Raw genomic sequence first — 15,833 nt, 5'->3', positions numbered from 1 at the left:
TTGAGTCCAACGGTCATATTAACATTAGTCTGCCTCACACCGATCTATAATGATGTCCTAGTATTTTAATTCTATTCCATCCATCGATGTTAGTATTTGAGAGATGTCCATTACATCTTTACCTGTAAATGCTGATACATTTCCTTTTCTCCCTTCAACTATTTCCACAGCCTCAGTCTCCGAGGAGCCAGCGTTCGCTCTAAGCTCTTTTCAATGAAGTTCAGAAAGCTCTTATTGTCAGTTTTAATATTTCCCATTCATGTCCCAATGCTTATTTTCTTTTATTTTCTGGATTCTGTATCCCATTGTGGTCTTTGTTCCTTACATATTTTCTTCTTTGAGGCCTTTCCTGGCATCCTTGGACAGCCACGGTTGGTTAATTTTCCCTTTTAATCTGTTCTCCTCATCGAGATATATTTTCCTTGTCTGACACTGCTTCTTGTTGCTTTGTTACCCACTTAGGTAACTTGCCCCACTCCTTGATACGTTCCCTTATCGAAGCATTGTTGAAAAGCCAAGTTTCTCATTCTCAGTCTGAAAGTTGAATTCTCTCGTGCTGTGATTGCTAATTCCTTGTGGAATCTTTTACTCTGAGATCATTTATTAAATCTGCCTTTTTGCACATTACCAGATCCAAGATTAGTGTGCCTCTGGTTGGCCCACTATCACATCGTTCTCAGAAACCCTCCCAAATGCACAATGTGAATTCATTCATGAGGCTACCCGTTCCAACTCGATTAACCCACTCTAAGCTACCTTTTGTTTTGCAGTCCCCTGTTATTTCACGTTTTATACCTTTTTCCAATGCTAATGAAGTTTATAAGATCATAGACCACAAAACATAGGACCAAAAATAGGCTGGTCAGCCCATCAAGTCTGCCCCGCCATTCAATCATCAGCTGATCCATTTTCCCACTCAGCCCCACTGCCCGGCCTTCTCCCTATAACTTTTGATGCCCTGGCTAATCAATCTCTGCCTTAAATACACCCAATGACTGGCATTCCCGGCCAACAAATTCCACAGATTTACAACCCTTTGGCTGAAGAGATTTCTCCGCATCTCTGTTCTAAGTGGACGCCCTTCAATCCTGAAATGGTGCCCTCTTGTCCTAGACTCTCCCATCATAGGAAACAACCTTTCTACATTTGCTCTGTCCACACCTTTTAGCATTCGAAATGTTTCAATGAGATCTCCCCTCATTCTCCTAAATTTCAAGAGCTGTTAAACACTCCCCATATGATAACCCTTTCATTCCCCGGATTCATTTTTGCGAATGAACCCTATCCAATGTCAGCACATCCTTTTTTAGATAAAAAGCCCAAAACTGCTCTCAATACTCCAAGTGAAGTCTCACCAGTGCCTTACAAAAGTGTAATGGACAAATGGAATGAAAGTGGAGTGAAAAATGAAAGTCTGTAAAGATATTTAACTGGGGTTTTGGGCCTGAGTTCTACCTCCACATTGATCAGGTAGGGGAAATGGAATGAAAATCTTATTGCTGCAGCTTCCCAGGTATATAAAACACATAACAACGCACAAGAAGAGGAAAAAAGACAATAGTATAAAACAAAAAATAAACATTCACAGGAGACGCAGAAATCTGGAGATAAAATTCAACCTGCCGGAGGAATCAGAGGGTTGAGAAACACCAGTGAGAGAAAAAGAATGGTCGACATTTCAGGTCAGAACCCGTCATGCAGACTCAATTAAATTTTGAGGTCTTGAGTCTTGATGAAGAGACTCAAGTCGAAATGTCGACCATTCTCTTTCTCCCACTCAAGTTGATCAACTCGCACCAGCTGATTGTTTTATCCGATTAATATGCACAGTTGATCGGTGAGGAAAATGGGTTGTGTCAGTGGTGCAGACAGATCGCTGGTGGTCTGGAGGTAGTGTTATGATGAGAGTAGGTTCGAGAGCCTGATAGCTGTTGGAGAAATCTGCACTTGAACCTGGAGGAGGTGTCGGACTTCATGCTTCCATGCTTTCTGCCTGAAGAGGACAGGAAGAAGAGAACATGGCTGGGGTGATGGGGATCTTTTATGATGTTAGCTAATAATATACACTCCACCATCTTCTTTGCTGTGTATATTTTTAACCCCCATCAAAATGGATTCTCCATCTTCAGAGCCAAGATAAGCCATTTTATTTTGTTAGCCAGGTAACTTCTATGCTTTCAGTTCAATTCCTGCATTTCCAAATTAAAATTTGATCTTATTTACAAATATCACTGTTGAAATTGAAAGAGTTATCTTCCAGACCTCTGGGCACACATTGTTACAATCCTTGTACATAAATATTTTTGTGCCTACATCTTGTCATATCTTAAGGGATTAAGCCCAAAATGTTGGTTATGTATCTTTATCTTTGCTACATAAATTTAACTGTTTGACCTACTGAGTTTCTCCACTGTTGTGCTTTTACATAAATATATCTGCTAAATTTGACTGTGGGATCAGGCATTTTTGGCCATTGTAACGGGAGTACACAGATCCCTGCCATCTCCCAGAGCTCATCAATTCTCCAGGCCCTGGGCCCTTCAGTTGCCCGTCCTGCAGTACCAGGACCCACCCATCACACATTTACCAGGAGCAGGAGGAGACCACTCGACCCCTCCGGCTTGCCCTGTCATGCCATAGGATCATGACTGATCTACAATGGACTCAATCCCTCTTCTGTGCTAGTTTCCATACCTCTCAGTTCCTTATTCTTAAATATTTTTCTCTCTTTTCATTTTTGATGTGGGTGATCCGGCCTTCAGAAGCACAGCGCTCCAGAACTCTGAGAGAAGAAATTTCCATGAAACCCAACCCCACACCAACCCATTGGCAGGTCATTACCGCAGCAACACTTCACAAAGTGATCACTCTCACCTCATTGTTGGCCCTTTAACAAAACCCAGGACCTCTTCAAGGAATGTAATGCATGGAGAGAAAAGTTGATCAGCAAGAAGCCCATCCTTTCATAATTAACACTGTTCTTTTTATGGGATTTAAATGCAGAGATTTCAAGAGTTTCCTGGATTGAACTGGGAGCCCCTGTCCTGTTATTCCTGGTATTATCCTGGCTTCAGTTGCTGGCTGCTCTTAGATTCCAGGACACATTGTCCAAACTCAGGGCCTGTGTGGACTTCCCACCCATTCTCCACACCAGAGCCCATATGTATTTAATCTCATCAGTCAAAGAGCTCATCATCCCAGGTACCGTCCTGGTCAAGTAACATCTCCCATTACCTTCAGGACAGTTTGCAATTCTGGGGATCAGGTTTCTGAAATCGAAAGGCATGTCCCGGGTGAGGCCTTCTCAGGACTTTGTACCACTTCATCTGCTCTCCGTGTTCTGCCCGTTCCTCTAGCCTGTAGGTGTGTGATTCTGGGAAGCCATCAAGGTGGAGGAATGAGTTTCCATACTGGATGGAAAATAAACATTGCATCTTCCAGAATGTTAGAGAAACTCAGCAGGTCCTTACTGGTTCCACACTGAACTAGTGAGCTTCAGATCAAGGTTCAAGGTTCCTTTTTATTGTCAGGTAATAATATATTAAGAGCGTATCATATATGATATTCTTTAACTTATGCCTGGTGTAAGGCAGACAGAGTCACCATGAGCATTGCCTGGCACCATGTTACAGTAAGAGAGAAAGAGAAGCCGAAGTGAGTCCCTTCAGAGGGACTGAATGTCTGTGGATTCACCTTCAGTGCTCCCACAGCCTCTGAAGCTGCATAGACTCTTGTTGGATTTGTCGGCGATCCGAACTTCAGATCCAAACCTCCAATACGAGCAGGAAGTCTTCAGAGCCTGAGGTCATTCAGGAGCCCTTCTTGTCCTCAGCATCCTCTCAAATCCTGGCTCTGATACCTGATTGCCAATGAGCAGATCTCCAGCAGCCTGTGTGGGTCATTCAGCCACTGAGCCCCCCGCTGGTCTGTTGTTGTAGTCACCGTCCTGTAGGTTTGTCTCCTCTGCTTCTCCTTCTCAACAGGAGGCATTCTCTCCCTTTTTCATGCCCTGTGCCAGTCTGCAACCTCCCGTGGCCGCTGCCAAGCATGGATGCTGCCATTTTGATCTTCCCTTTCCATCACTAAGGATTCTGCAAGTCCAGCATTAGGAGTGAGCAGGGCTCAGGAGAAACTACAACCTTGGCTCACTCAATGCTTGCCACAGAGATGTTTTGTTTTCACAGAAGGGCCAATCATGGCGCAAAGGAGACGTGCTCCTTTCCTGGGACTCAGCCAATCTCAGCACCACCCAAGACCTCCCATTTGAGGGAATAATATAAGGCTGCGGTAATTTACAGGACTGCTGACCATGAGGGGATGGAGGATCAATGGGGAATGTAAACTACCCTGAGGGGACATTTCATCCATCTTCAACTCCTCACCAACATACTTCATGAACACTTTCCCTCTTAATTCATCACCTTTTTACCCCAACCTCTAGGACCTGGCATTCTCTCCATCAGCCATTCTCAACAGAGGCCCCACATCCCCTCGGAAGCCTTGTTTTCCTTTCACATTGTAACATTTTTTTTAAATTATTTTTAAGCATTTGGTAGGAGAGGAGTATGGAAAAAACCAAGACTTCACTGCTTCACAGGGAAGGGAGGGGGGTTATAAACGTTGAGCAGAGTCCTAAGGGGGCCATAGCCAAAAAAGGTTGAGAATGGTTGGTGCAGATCAGTAGGTGACACAGTTCAACTTGGCCTTAGGCTTTTCTTCTGTCTCGTTGATTGGTGGCATCGACCTTTGATCCATGGAGGCCATCATCCAAGTGACCTTAATGGATAACGATGGATACAGACAGCCCTCACTTAATTTTCTACCTCCCTCTTGCTTGGCAGAACCAACTCCTTTTCATTGGAACCAACCTAAGATGCCTTGCCCCAAGGACCCAGCAAGCCTTTAATGAAGCCATGATCAGAATGATTGGAAGAGCATCTAGAGCAAGTGCCCAGAGGTCCCCCATCACTCACCAAATGTCACCCCAACACATCAGCAAGGCAACATTTCTCGCGTTGATATCTCGCACATCATTGCTGATCCAAAGAAAAGAACCCCTTCAGGAATTCTAATTCATGGAGGGAAACTCACGGAGGGAGATGCCAATCAGCAAGTTCAGTATTAACCATGTTTCTATTTGATTGATGGCATTTTGCGATTCAGAGAGCTTTCGAGTATCCTGGGCAAGGTTGGTATGACTTTCCCAGCAGAGGTGCTGAGTGGATCCATGGATTGGTTTGGGAAGACACGGCCTGTTATTTCTGAAGTGAAGCACGAAAGTCTGCAGAAGCCGTGATTGAAGTAAAAAAAACACAATGCTGGAGAAACTCAGCTGGTCAAACAGTTGTTACAAGCCCAGAGGACCCCAAAACCCAGCAGCAATAGACCTTCATCGAGACAAATGGTTACTTAAACAAAAGATGCTTTTAATTATGTTTAAACATTGAAAAAAGGATCAAACTTTATCTTATCACTATTAACTTAACTAACCTAACTTAACCCCCTAATTCTAAGTGCACATGTATGTAATGTGTGTGTGTAAGTTTAGAAAAGTTCTTTGATTCACAGTCCAATCTCACTTCTCATTTCTCCAAAGTTAACTGGTCACAGGGAATTCTTATACTGTGCACAGAATTTAACATTTATGATGTTTACCAGGGTTTGGAACTTGAAAGGTAAATGGTTACCGCTCAGGAAGGTTTTTGTTGGATTTCAGAGAGAGATTTGTTGTTCCAGGACACAAACTGATCCCTTCTAATCATCCATGTCAATGTCTTGCTGAAGAAACTTGCCCCATCAGGGTTCTCCAGATGATAACCTCTTTCTTTCAGGTCACCACGGAGTTCCTTTTTTTGTTTCTCTTATTTCAAGAGAAACATTAGGCAGCCAGTCTTCTCCTCTTGCATGAACCACAAGGGCTTTGAGCAGGCTGAATGAAGGACTCACAATCTGTCTTCCAAATGGGGTTTTTCCACAAGCTTGTCAGCTTGTCCTGTTCCAGTCTCCGAACTATTACACTGATCTCTTTCACCTGTTGCTTTTCAAAATAACCATCCATTAGTGAAGTCTCTTGGGCACTCCCCAAAGTTTTTGCAAAGGCCCCCAGGAGCTGCCCTGGCGAGCTTGTGCGAGCTCCAGTGTTTTAAATGATATCTGTTTTGGTATTTGTATGTGACCTAAACTAAAAACCTTACCCCAATTTATCTCACAAAAACATGTCTATATACAATACAAACACAACATAATTTGTCACACAGTGTCCTTTATATCGCAAAGATAAAGATACACAACCAACATTTCGGGCCTGAGCCCTTCATCAAGGAATGAGCAAAATCTAGGCAGGCACCTAAAATAAAATAGTGGGGCAGAGGGGGAGGGAGAGGATCACAGGGCCACAGGCAAGAGGTAATAGGTGGATAAGGAAAAGAAAACACAAGAAGAAACAGGAGGGGAAGAGAATTCTATGAATGGAGAGCTGGAGAAAAGGAGATAGTGAGATAGGGAAGAGGGGGAGAACGGGGAGTGGTCCAGCAGAAACCAGAGAAGTCAATACCATCTGGTTGGAGAGGGCTTCTCCATGATGAAGGCCTGAAACATTGGTTATGTGTCTTTATCTTAGCTTTAAAAAATACTCTGACCTACTGAGTTTCTTCAGCATTGTGTTTTTGCTGATACTTCTGATATTATCTTCACTCTTTAGGACTACTCTATGGAGCAGGCTGGAGTCATACAGCAGAGATCAGGCTATTTGGCCCAACTGGTCTATTCGCCGTGGAACAATAGCACAGGGTGGCGGTCAGCTTGTGGCTTGATTGCACAGGATCTCAGAGCAGAATTGCTGCCACATATCTCCAGTGACCAGGTTTCAATCTTGACCTCCAGAACTGCCCGTGTGGAGTTTGCATGTTTTCCCTGATGCTCCATTTTCCTTCTATATCCCAAAAATGTCCAGGTTGGCAGGCTAATCAGCTGCTCCAAACTCCCACGAGTGTGTAGGGAGAGGTAGAATCTGGGAAGGAATTGTTGAGGAGGATAAAATGGGATCATGTCAGAATTAATGTAAAGGTGGGTGATTGACGGTTGGTGCCGACTCAGTGGGCTGAGGGCCCTGTTTCGTGATCTGTGACTCAATGACGATGACGCTTCAACTTGAGATGAGCTGGTCTTGAATTGCTGCTCTCTGCCCTGTCGAGTCCTGCTGTGTGAACCCTTCCCCCAGCCGTCCAGTGTCTCAGTTGGCCGTTCTCTCTGTTTCCAGGTTGTATTACCCCGGCCCACATCCGGTGAGAGGAGTCCAACTCATGAGAGTGGGAAAGCTGCAACATCACCAAGGGAAGCTGAGCCAAGCTCTGGACACCCTCAAGCAGGTCAGTAAACCCCGCAAGCCCCCCACCCCCACCACCCCCTGGCCAGGATCCTATTTCAAATATTTTTATTAACATTGAAAATTCACATCCAAAAATACAGAGTACATATAGATATAGGTTAAAATTCAAAAAGATGCATTGTACTTAAATCATATCATTTCATCCAAGGTGCCCCACATTTTAATCAAACAGTTATATTGCATTGATGTTATATTATTTTATTGTATTATAAACCCACTACCAAGAAAAGCTGTTTGGCCAAAATAAAAGAAAGGAAAGACAAAATTCTTAGCTTGATCAATTACCTCATTAGTCAACATTTCCACCTTCATAACAAATCAAAGATTATAAAAGTAATTCAAAAGGGTCCCCACAGTTTTTGAAAATTTACATTCAAATTGAAAATTAGCATCTAATCTTCTTTAAATTTAAACATGACATGACATTACATAACCATTGAACATGATTAGGCTAATACATGCAGCTCAGATGTCTCTCCAACAATACCAAATAAAGCAGTTAAGAGATGTGATTTAAAATGAAACTTTAAAAAGTGCAGAAAATGTCTAAAATACTTTGATCCAATATTTCTCAAGACTCTGGCTTGTCTAAAACATGTGAATTAATGAAGCATCACCATTTTTGCATTTATTACAACGAGGAGATCCATCCACATAAAATCAAGATAGTTTGACTTTGGACATGTGAGCCCAATGGATTACTTTAAATTGTAGGAGAGAGTGGTGGGCACATAAAGAAGAGGTATTACCCAGTTGAAAATTACATTCCAAGTTTCTTCAGGAATTAAAAGCTGTAGATCCTGTTCCCAGATTTTTTAAATTTTATCTGAGGGAGCCTCTCTTATTCCCAACAACACATCATAAATATTGAACCATTATAAAAATTACATAAATTAAATTCTTATCCGTCCTCTTAGGAAATGTATGTAACTGAGATCATAAAAAAAATCTCTAATCTGTAGATGTCAAAAAAAAATGAGTATTTGGTAGACCGTATTTAACACCCACCATCAGACTCCTCAACAACAAACTCAATCAGGAACTCATTTAAGGAATCTGACTTGTGCACTTTATTGATTTTTTAAAAATTCTCTCTGTATTGCACAGTTTGTTTACATTTGATATCTGTTTACAGTTCTTTATTTGTCTACATGTATATGCTTTGTACAGTTTTTTTTGCACCACCAATAAGTGGTAATTCTGCCTCGCCCGCAGAAAAAGAATCTCATGGTGTATGGGATGTCATGTATGTTCTCTGACAATAAATCTGAAATCTGAATGTTTAAACTGTACCTGGATGTCAGTGAACATGATGTCCCAGCTCCTGTCCAATGAAGGTAAATGTGCCATATACTTTCTTTACCATCCTGTCCACCCATGTCACAACTTTCAGGGAACAATGTACCTGTACCCCTGGGTCTTTATAGCACGCCCCAAGGCCCTAGGTTTGTTGTATGTCCTGCCCTGCTTCGACTTACCAAAATGCAACATCTCACGTTTGTTCAAATTAAATTCCATCTGCCATTCTTTGGACAATTGATAGGAAATAGGAAGTAGGATTAATCTAAAGCAGTGGATTTTAAACTTTTTCTTTCCACTCACATCCCACCTTAAGTAATCCCTAAGCCATAGGTGCTCTGTGATCAGTAAGGGATTGCTTAAGGTGGGATATGAGTGGGAAGGGAAGGTTGAGAACCACTGCTCTAGACCCAATTGCTACTGAAATATTTTGCTTGAGAAAAATTGCCATTGGCCCATTGGAGTTATGAAACGGTGCACATAACGAGTCAATGAGGTACGATTAAAACAGTGGATTGCAAATTTTTTCCACACATACCACCTTAAGTAATCCCTTACAGTGCACCTATGGCATAAGGATTTCTTAAGGTGATATGTGAGTGGAAAGAAATCGTTTGAAAACCACTGATCTAAAGACTGCTTTTGGGTGGCCTGCACATAGTGGACATAGTCAGCCTGTGTCCAAATTTCACGAAACTAGTTCAATTTTGTTCTTCTCCTTGGCCCTTTGCCCAAAACCCACCAAGTCACTTTTCTTCAAGATCACACCTGACAGTTTTCTGAAAGCCAATAAATCTGTTTCCACCACATAAGAAACGTGAACTGGAGTCAGCCATCTTGCCCATCAAGCCTGCTCCACTGTTCGCGGCTGACCTGGCCGTGGACTCAGCTCCACTTACCCACCTGATTACCATAATGCCCCTATTATTCAAAAGTTTATCTGTGTCTTGAACACTGAATTCCACAGATTCACCACTCTCTCAGATAGTGCATTCCAGTGATGGCATGATTTATAAAGCACCTCCTGAAGCCCATGAAATAAGTATATTTGAATTGTGGACAAAAATGACCTTATCCATTTCAGTAGTGACAGCAGGGATGCCAAGAGACTGAGAAACGTTAAGCACACAAGTCACTGAAAACTAACCTGAAAGGGCAACAGGTACCTAAGGGAAGCAAATGGCACGGTGAATTATATTATGAGAATTTACATCCAAGATTGAAGATGTCTCGCTGCAGTTATTTAGAGCCTTGGTGAGAATGATATTGGAACATCATTTAGACCAGCCATTCTCAACCTTCTTTTGGGCTATGGCCCTCTTAGGACTCAGCTCAAAGTTTATGAGTCCCCTTCCCCGTGCAGGTTTCTGGCATACTTCGCTCCTACCAACTACATAAAAAAAATCTTATAATTTTAATCCGTGCCCCTCCCCCCCCACCTTAAATGTGCTGTGGCTCCCGTTGAGAATGACTGATTTAGAATGTTAGCATTTTTACCTAAGATCGAATATACTTGCTGTATAGGGAGAACAGCAAAGATTCACCAGACTGGTTCTGGTATGGCTGAACTATCATATAAAGAGAGGTTGAGTGAGTTCGTCCTCTATTCCTTAGAGTTAGAAAGACTCATCGAAATGTGCAGCATTGCTAGCCTCCACACAGACAACACTTGGGTTGCTCAAGCTCTCAGGCCGCATCTCGACATGCCGCATGTCACCGAGTTTGCGGATACACTGGCGCTGCATGTAATGGATTGTTGTATGACCCGCAGAGTTAGGTCCTATGGGATCCAGAGCGAGTTGGGCCATTGGATATGACATTGACATGGTGGTAGGAGACGAGAGGTTTGTGGAGAAGGGTTGTGTTTCAGGCTGAAGGTGTGTAGCCTGGTGTGCCGCAGGGATCAGGGTTAGATCCCCTGTAATTTATAATTTATATTAACCCTTAACCTCTTGGATGAGAATGTGGGTGGCATGGTTTGTAAGTTTGCAGATGGTACAGTGGACAATGGCAGAGGTTAGCTAAGATTGCAACACGATCTTGATCATCTGAGTCTGGCAGATGGAGTTTAGAACCATAGAAGGTTGCATCACAGAAAACCAGGCCATTTGACCCTTCTGGTCTGTGCTGACCAATAAAACTAGCTAGCCCCACTGACCTGCTCTCATTCCATCACCCTCCAGACCTCTCCTATCCATGTGCGTGAGGTGTTTCATTTTGGTAAGTCAAACAGATCAGCACTTACACAGTAAATGTTAAGGCCCTAGAGCACATTGTCGGAACCTAGAGGGTACAAGTACATAGTTCCCTGAAAGTGGTGACACAGGTAGACAGGGTGATGAAGTCGGGGTTTGGCACATTTACCTTGATTGGCCAGTGCAGGAGTTTGGATGTCATATTAAAGCTGTACCAAGATATTGGTGAGGTTAAATTTGGAATATTGTGTGTGGTTCTTGTTACCTTGGCAGAGAAAGGATGTAATTTAGCTGGAAAGGTTGCAAAGAGGATTTACAAGGATGTTGTAAAGGCTGGAGTGCCCAAGTTAAAGACTCTGGACAGACTTGGACTATGTTCCCTGGAGTGCAAGAATTTAAGGGAAGACCTTTTGAAAGTACAGTAAAACCCCTGTTATCTGGAATTCAAGCAACTGACAGCCTTAAGTCACCAGCAAAAAAAAACACAGAAAATACATAGGTAAAAAATACGGAGATTGAAATTGGTCCGCCTCGCTGTTAGTTCAACAATTCAATCTCAAGCAAATGGAAAATTCACTTATTCAGCATCTACCAATCCCCATAGATGCTGGATACCAAGGGTTTTACTGTAAACAAAATCAAGAGGGTCAGATATAAGGTAAAGAGCTATAGTTTTTTCCCCATAGTGGAAGGGGATGGGTCTAAAGCCAGACAGGATATGTTTAAGGAATGGTGAGGGGGGGAGGAGGTGGGGGGAAACATTTAAAAGAGAACAAAGGGGCAATCTTTGCACCAAGAGAGTGGTGGTATCGGGATCGAGCTGCCAGAGGAAATGGAGGAGGGAGGTACAATAGAGACAGTTCAAAGATATTTGGACAGCTCCTTGCAGAGGGAAGGTTGAGATGGATTTGGATCAAGCACATGCATATGGGACTCTGATGGACACCTTGGTCTGGATGGATGAGTTGGGTTGAAGAGCCTGCTTTCATGCTGGCCCTCCATATCTCTGTGAGCTACATGCTAAAACTGAGAAGTCAACAGACTAGGATCAGTACAAGGGAGATTTAGGTTGAAGTTGCCAGCATTGTGGAATTAAACAAGAAAATTTGCAGATGCTGGGTTTGAGTGAAGTTCACAAAAGTGCTGGAGAAACTCATGATGGGAAATGAGTCACCAGGAGTGATTCACTGGGCAGGACTCATTTTCTTTGGGTAGAGAGCAATGTGAAATGCAACCTTTCATTAAAGTTATGAGAACCAAGATAGGGTAGATAGAAGCAAGGGGTGCTGTGCTAATTTTTTAGGTGCCAGAGCTCACCAATACCAGTGACAAGGAGGTCTCGCGAAACCCGGCATTGGTGGCCGCTATATTGTATTTGGCGCTGTATGATTGAGAGGAGGACGAAAAAGAGGACGACCAGTTGTGGAAGAAACAGGTTCATTGTACATCCAGAATAGCATCTCGAGGTGGGGAGGGAGGGGAGTGGGGGGCCCTGGAGTGAGCTCCGGCAGCACAGCACCCCTGGGACTGAGTGAAAAATTAACTGGGAGATAGGATGGAGAGGGATGGGGGAAGTTGAGAAGAGTATATTCCACCCAGAGAGTGGTGAGAAGCTGGAACTCACAGGAAGGCAGAGCAGAAAATAGGAAACAAGCTGTTGGAGGAACTGAGTGGACCAGGCGGTATCTGGGGAGGGAAATGCAGAGTTGCCGTTCTGGGTTTAGAATGAACCAGAAATCCTCAAACACAGAGATGATCACTTGGAGCTTTACCGACATGGCCACTGGCCCTCCAGGCCGAATACCAGAACATGGCTGTTCAAAATACAGGCTTTTTCTACTGAGGTTGGGTGAGACAAGAACTAGAGGTCAGAGGTTAAAAGTGAAAGGGCAAATTTTAAAGGGAACATTGGGAAGAAATTCTTCCCGCAGAAAGTGGTGGGAGTGTGCAGCAAGCTGCCAGGTGAAGTGGTGAAAGTGGGCTCAATTTTAACATTTAAGGAAAATTTGGACCGGCACACTGTGTGGAGGGATGTGGTCTGGGTGCAGGTCACTGGGACCAGGCAGAAGAACCATTGGGCACAGAGCAGATGGGCTGAAAGGCCTGATTCTGTGATGTAGTGTTCCATGTTCCTGCAGTTTGGTCATGGTCAGGAGCATCCCAAAAACCCGGAGACGATCCTGGGATCCCTGATAGTGAAAGCAGGGTGAAAATGTGCTGAGTCCAGGAGAGTCAGAAAACCTGACTGCGCGTGGATTGAATTGGGAGATGCCGCTGTGCTTATAAATCCTCGATTCCCTTGAAACTTGTCCTTAATCAAGTCACTGCTAGCTGACTGGTCTTCATTATCGAATCTCAGCACACTGCACGTAACCTGAAACTTTGACGGAAATGGAGTGCTGCTCCTGTCTCTGTTTCTCTCCCTTATCCTGCCAATGCGAAGATTGAATTCTCGTGTTAATTGCTCTGGATGGGATTCTGCTAAACTGCAAGCCATTTAACAGAGTAACAAATCAGGATTATTTCAATTGTTCTGATATTTGTATGGTGCAGCATTCTGATAGTTCAGACCCATTTTCTGTTATCATGTGCTAAATAAAATAATAGTGTTTAGAAATGCTGCAGGACATGTCACTAGCTGGTTTTCTTGCTGCTGCGCACACTAAGGTATAAATTTGCATAACATTTACAGGGTTCTGCAGAGCTCAGCTCTAGCAGTCTGATCTGGGGCAGATAAAGAAGATGGCGGTTGAGTCACATATTGCTATTACAAGGTGGAATTTGGACAGCCTGGTCACCTTGTTTGGGGAAAAAGTCATGGACTGCAGGGTTGAAGGGAGCTGGAAGGGGGCAATGCCCATGGGAACTGAGTGTTTGGCTGATTTGTTCCGTTTGTCCCTCCCAGGCGTTTGACATTCTGAAGGTGACCCATGGAAGAGACCATCCGCTGACCAACAACCTGCAACAGCTGCTGGGAGACTGTGAGGCAGCGCTCTGCAGCAGAGTGGCGCAGAGGTGAAGGACGGTGCGCACGTGCGTGCGCACTGCACTGCGCGCACCTACAGGAGGGCCCGCCCCCATGTGTATCCATACAACTGTTTGTGCGGATCTGATTGCATATATGCACGTGCAAATACCTGGATGTGTGTGTGCGGGGGGTGGGAGTCTCCGGTCCCATGAAAGTGAGGTCAAAGCTAAGAATGAGAGAAGGAGTGGTTCAGGTAAAGTGCTGGAAACGCGCGCAGGCCAGACAGCATCTGTGGAAGCGAAGCAGGTCAGAGACCCTTCATCGCCACTGAATCTTCTCTGGTTCTGAAGAGGGATCTCAGACTGTTTTATCTCCTCACTGATGCTGCCAGATTTGCTGAGATTTTCCACCATTGGTTAAATTTTATATTTCCAGAATCAGCAGATTGTTTTTCATTTTTCCAAAAACTGGATGAACTAAAGAAAATGGAATGGTTTGATACAATTTGTAATGACTTATACGTGATGAACAAGAAGCAGACGCTGAGTGAACACTGATCACAGGGATACGGATGGACCTCAGTGAGTTTGAGTTCTACAGCCAGACACCTCTTTGCTTAATCTCATGCCATTGATTCAATTTGGGATGCTCCTTGGCGAGAAACTGTGAAAAGTTTCCTTTCCTTCCATTTTATCGTGGAGATGAGATCCCTTTGAGGATGTCAGAACCAAGCCAGGCATTGGATGTTTGCTCGGTGACCCTACTATGACCCCTTTGTTAATATTGCTCATGTACTTTGATTCAAATAAACACACTGTTGTGATTGTCCACTTCTTTCAGAACCTGTCAATGGTCAAAAGTTATGAACAGTTTAACTGACATAAAGAGACCCAATAAAACCACAACTCTTTGTAATGAAAGCACAAAACTACTAGAGCCACTCAGCAGGGCAGGCAGCATGCATAGGAGGTAAAGATATATTAGCATGCTGTCATAATATTACGAGCCCAGAGGACCCATAACCCCAGCAGTAATAAATATTCACCAAGACAAATGGTTGCTTTTAATTATCTTTAAACATGAAAACAGAATCACACTTTAACTTATCGCTGTTGACTTAACTAACCTAACTTACTTACATGTAAGTAATGTGTGTGTAAGCTCAGAAAAGTTCTTTGGTTGACAGTCCAATCTCACTTCTCATTCCTTCAAGTTCACTGGTTGCAGGCCATTCTTATACTGTGCACAGAATTTAACATGTATAAAGTTCACCAGGCTTTGGCACTTGAAAGGTAAATGGTTACCACTCAGGAAGGTTCTTGTCGGTTTTCAGAGAGAGATTTGTTGTTCCAGGACATCCACAACTGATGTACTTCCATCAGTCACCTCAGTGTCTTGCTGACAAAACTTGCCCCATTAGGGTTCTCCAGATGATAACCTCTTTCTTTCAGGCTATCACAGAGTTCCTTTCTGCTCGTTGTTATTCCAAGTGAAACATTAGACAGCCAGTCCTCTCCTCTTGCATGAACCACAAAGTCTTTGACCAGGCCGTCTTCCAAAAGGGGGATTTCCATAAGCTCGCCGGCTTGTCCTGTTCCAGTTCCAGCTGCTGTCTGATGGCTGCAACACTGAACAAGTGATCCCTGTCTCTCTCTCTCCCTCTCTAAGAGAAAGCCTGATTGACTCATTCTGCTTGCAAAACCACATGACCCTCCTAGAACAACAAGTTCACTTCCAGACAATCTGCAGCTCCAGCAAGATCTGTTGTCTTTTGTAAACAACAATCCATTAGTGAAGTCTCTTGAGCACTCTTCAAAGCTCTTGCAAAAGCTCTGAAGCCCTGATATGTCTATATCCAGTATTTTAAATAAGATCTGTTTTAAAGTGTTTGTATGTAACCTACTCTAACAAATGTTTCCCAATTTATCTCCCCAAAACATATCTATATACTCTGTCACAATAAATAATTGAATGGAAGATGAAC

General features: G+C 43.4%; 1 protein-coding gene across 1 annotated transcript in view; it reads left to right on the top strand.

The window, feature by feature from the left end:
- The window catches only part of smyd3 (SET and MYND domain containing 3), a 949,011-nt gene extending 934,334 nt beyond the window's left edge, over window positions 1-14,677 (top strand). The window contains exons 11-12 of the mRNA XM_069930861.1: window positions 7,259-7,367; window positions 13,787-14,677. Of these exons, the coding sequence (XP_069786962.1) occupies window positions 7,259-7,367; window positions 13,787-13,900 (223 nt within the window). The 3' untranslated portion in view covers window positions 13,901-14,677. The remainder of the gene's footprint in view (window positions 1-7,258; window positions 7,368-13,786) is intronic.
- The last annotated feature ends 1,156 nt before the right edge of the window (window positions 14,678-15,833 follow it).

This window comes from Narcine bancroftii, chromosome 4 (assembly GCF_036971445.1).
Source record: "Narcine bancroftii isolate sNarBan1 chromosome 4, sNarBan1.hap1, whole genome shotgun sequence".
Taxonomy (NCBI): Eukaryota; Metazoa; Chordata; class Chondrichthyes; order Torpediniformes; family Narcinidae; genus Narcine; species Narcine bancroftii.
Note: the sequence above shows the minus strand (reverse complement) of the source record. Positions and strands in the feature narration are given on the sequence as shown.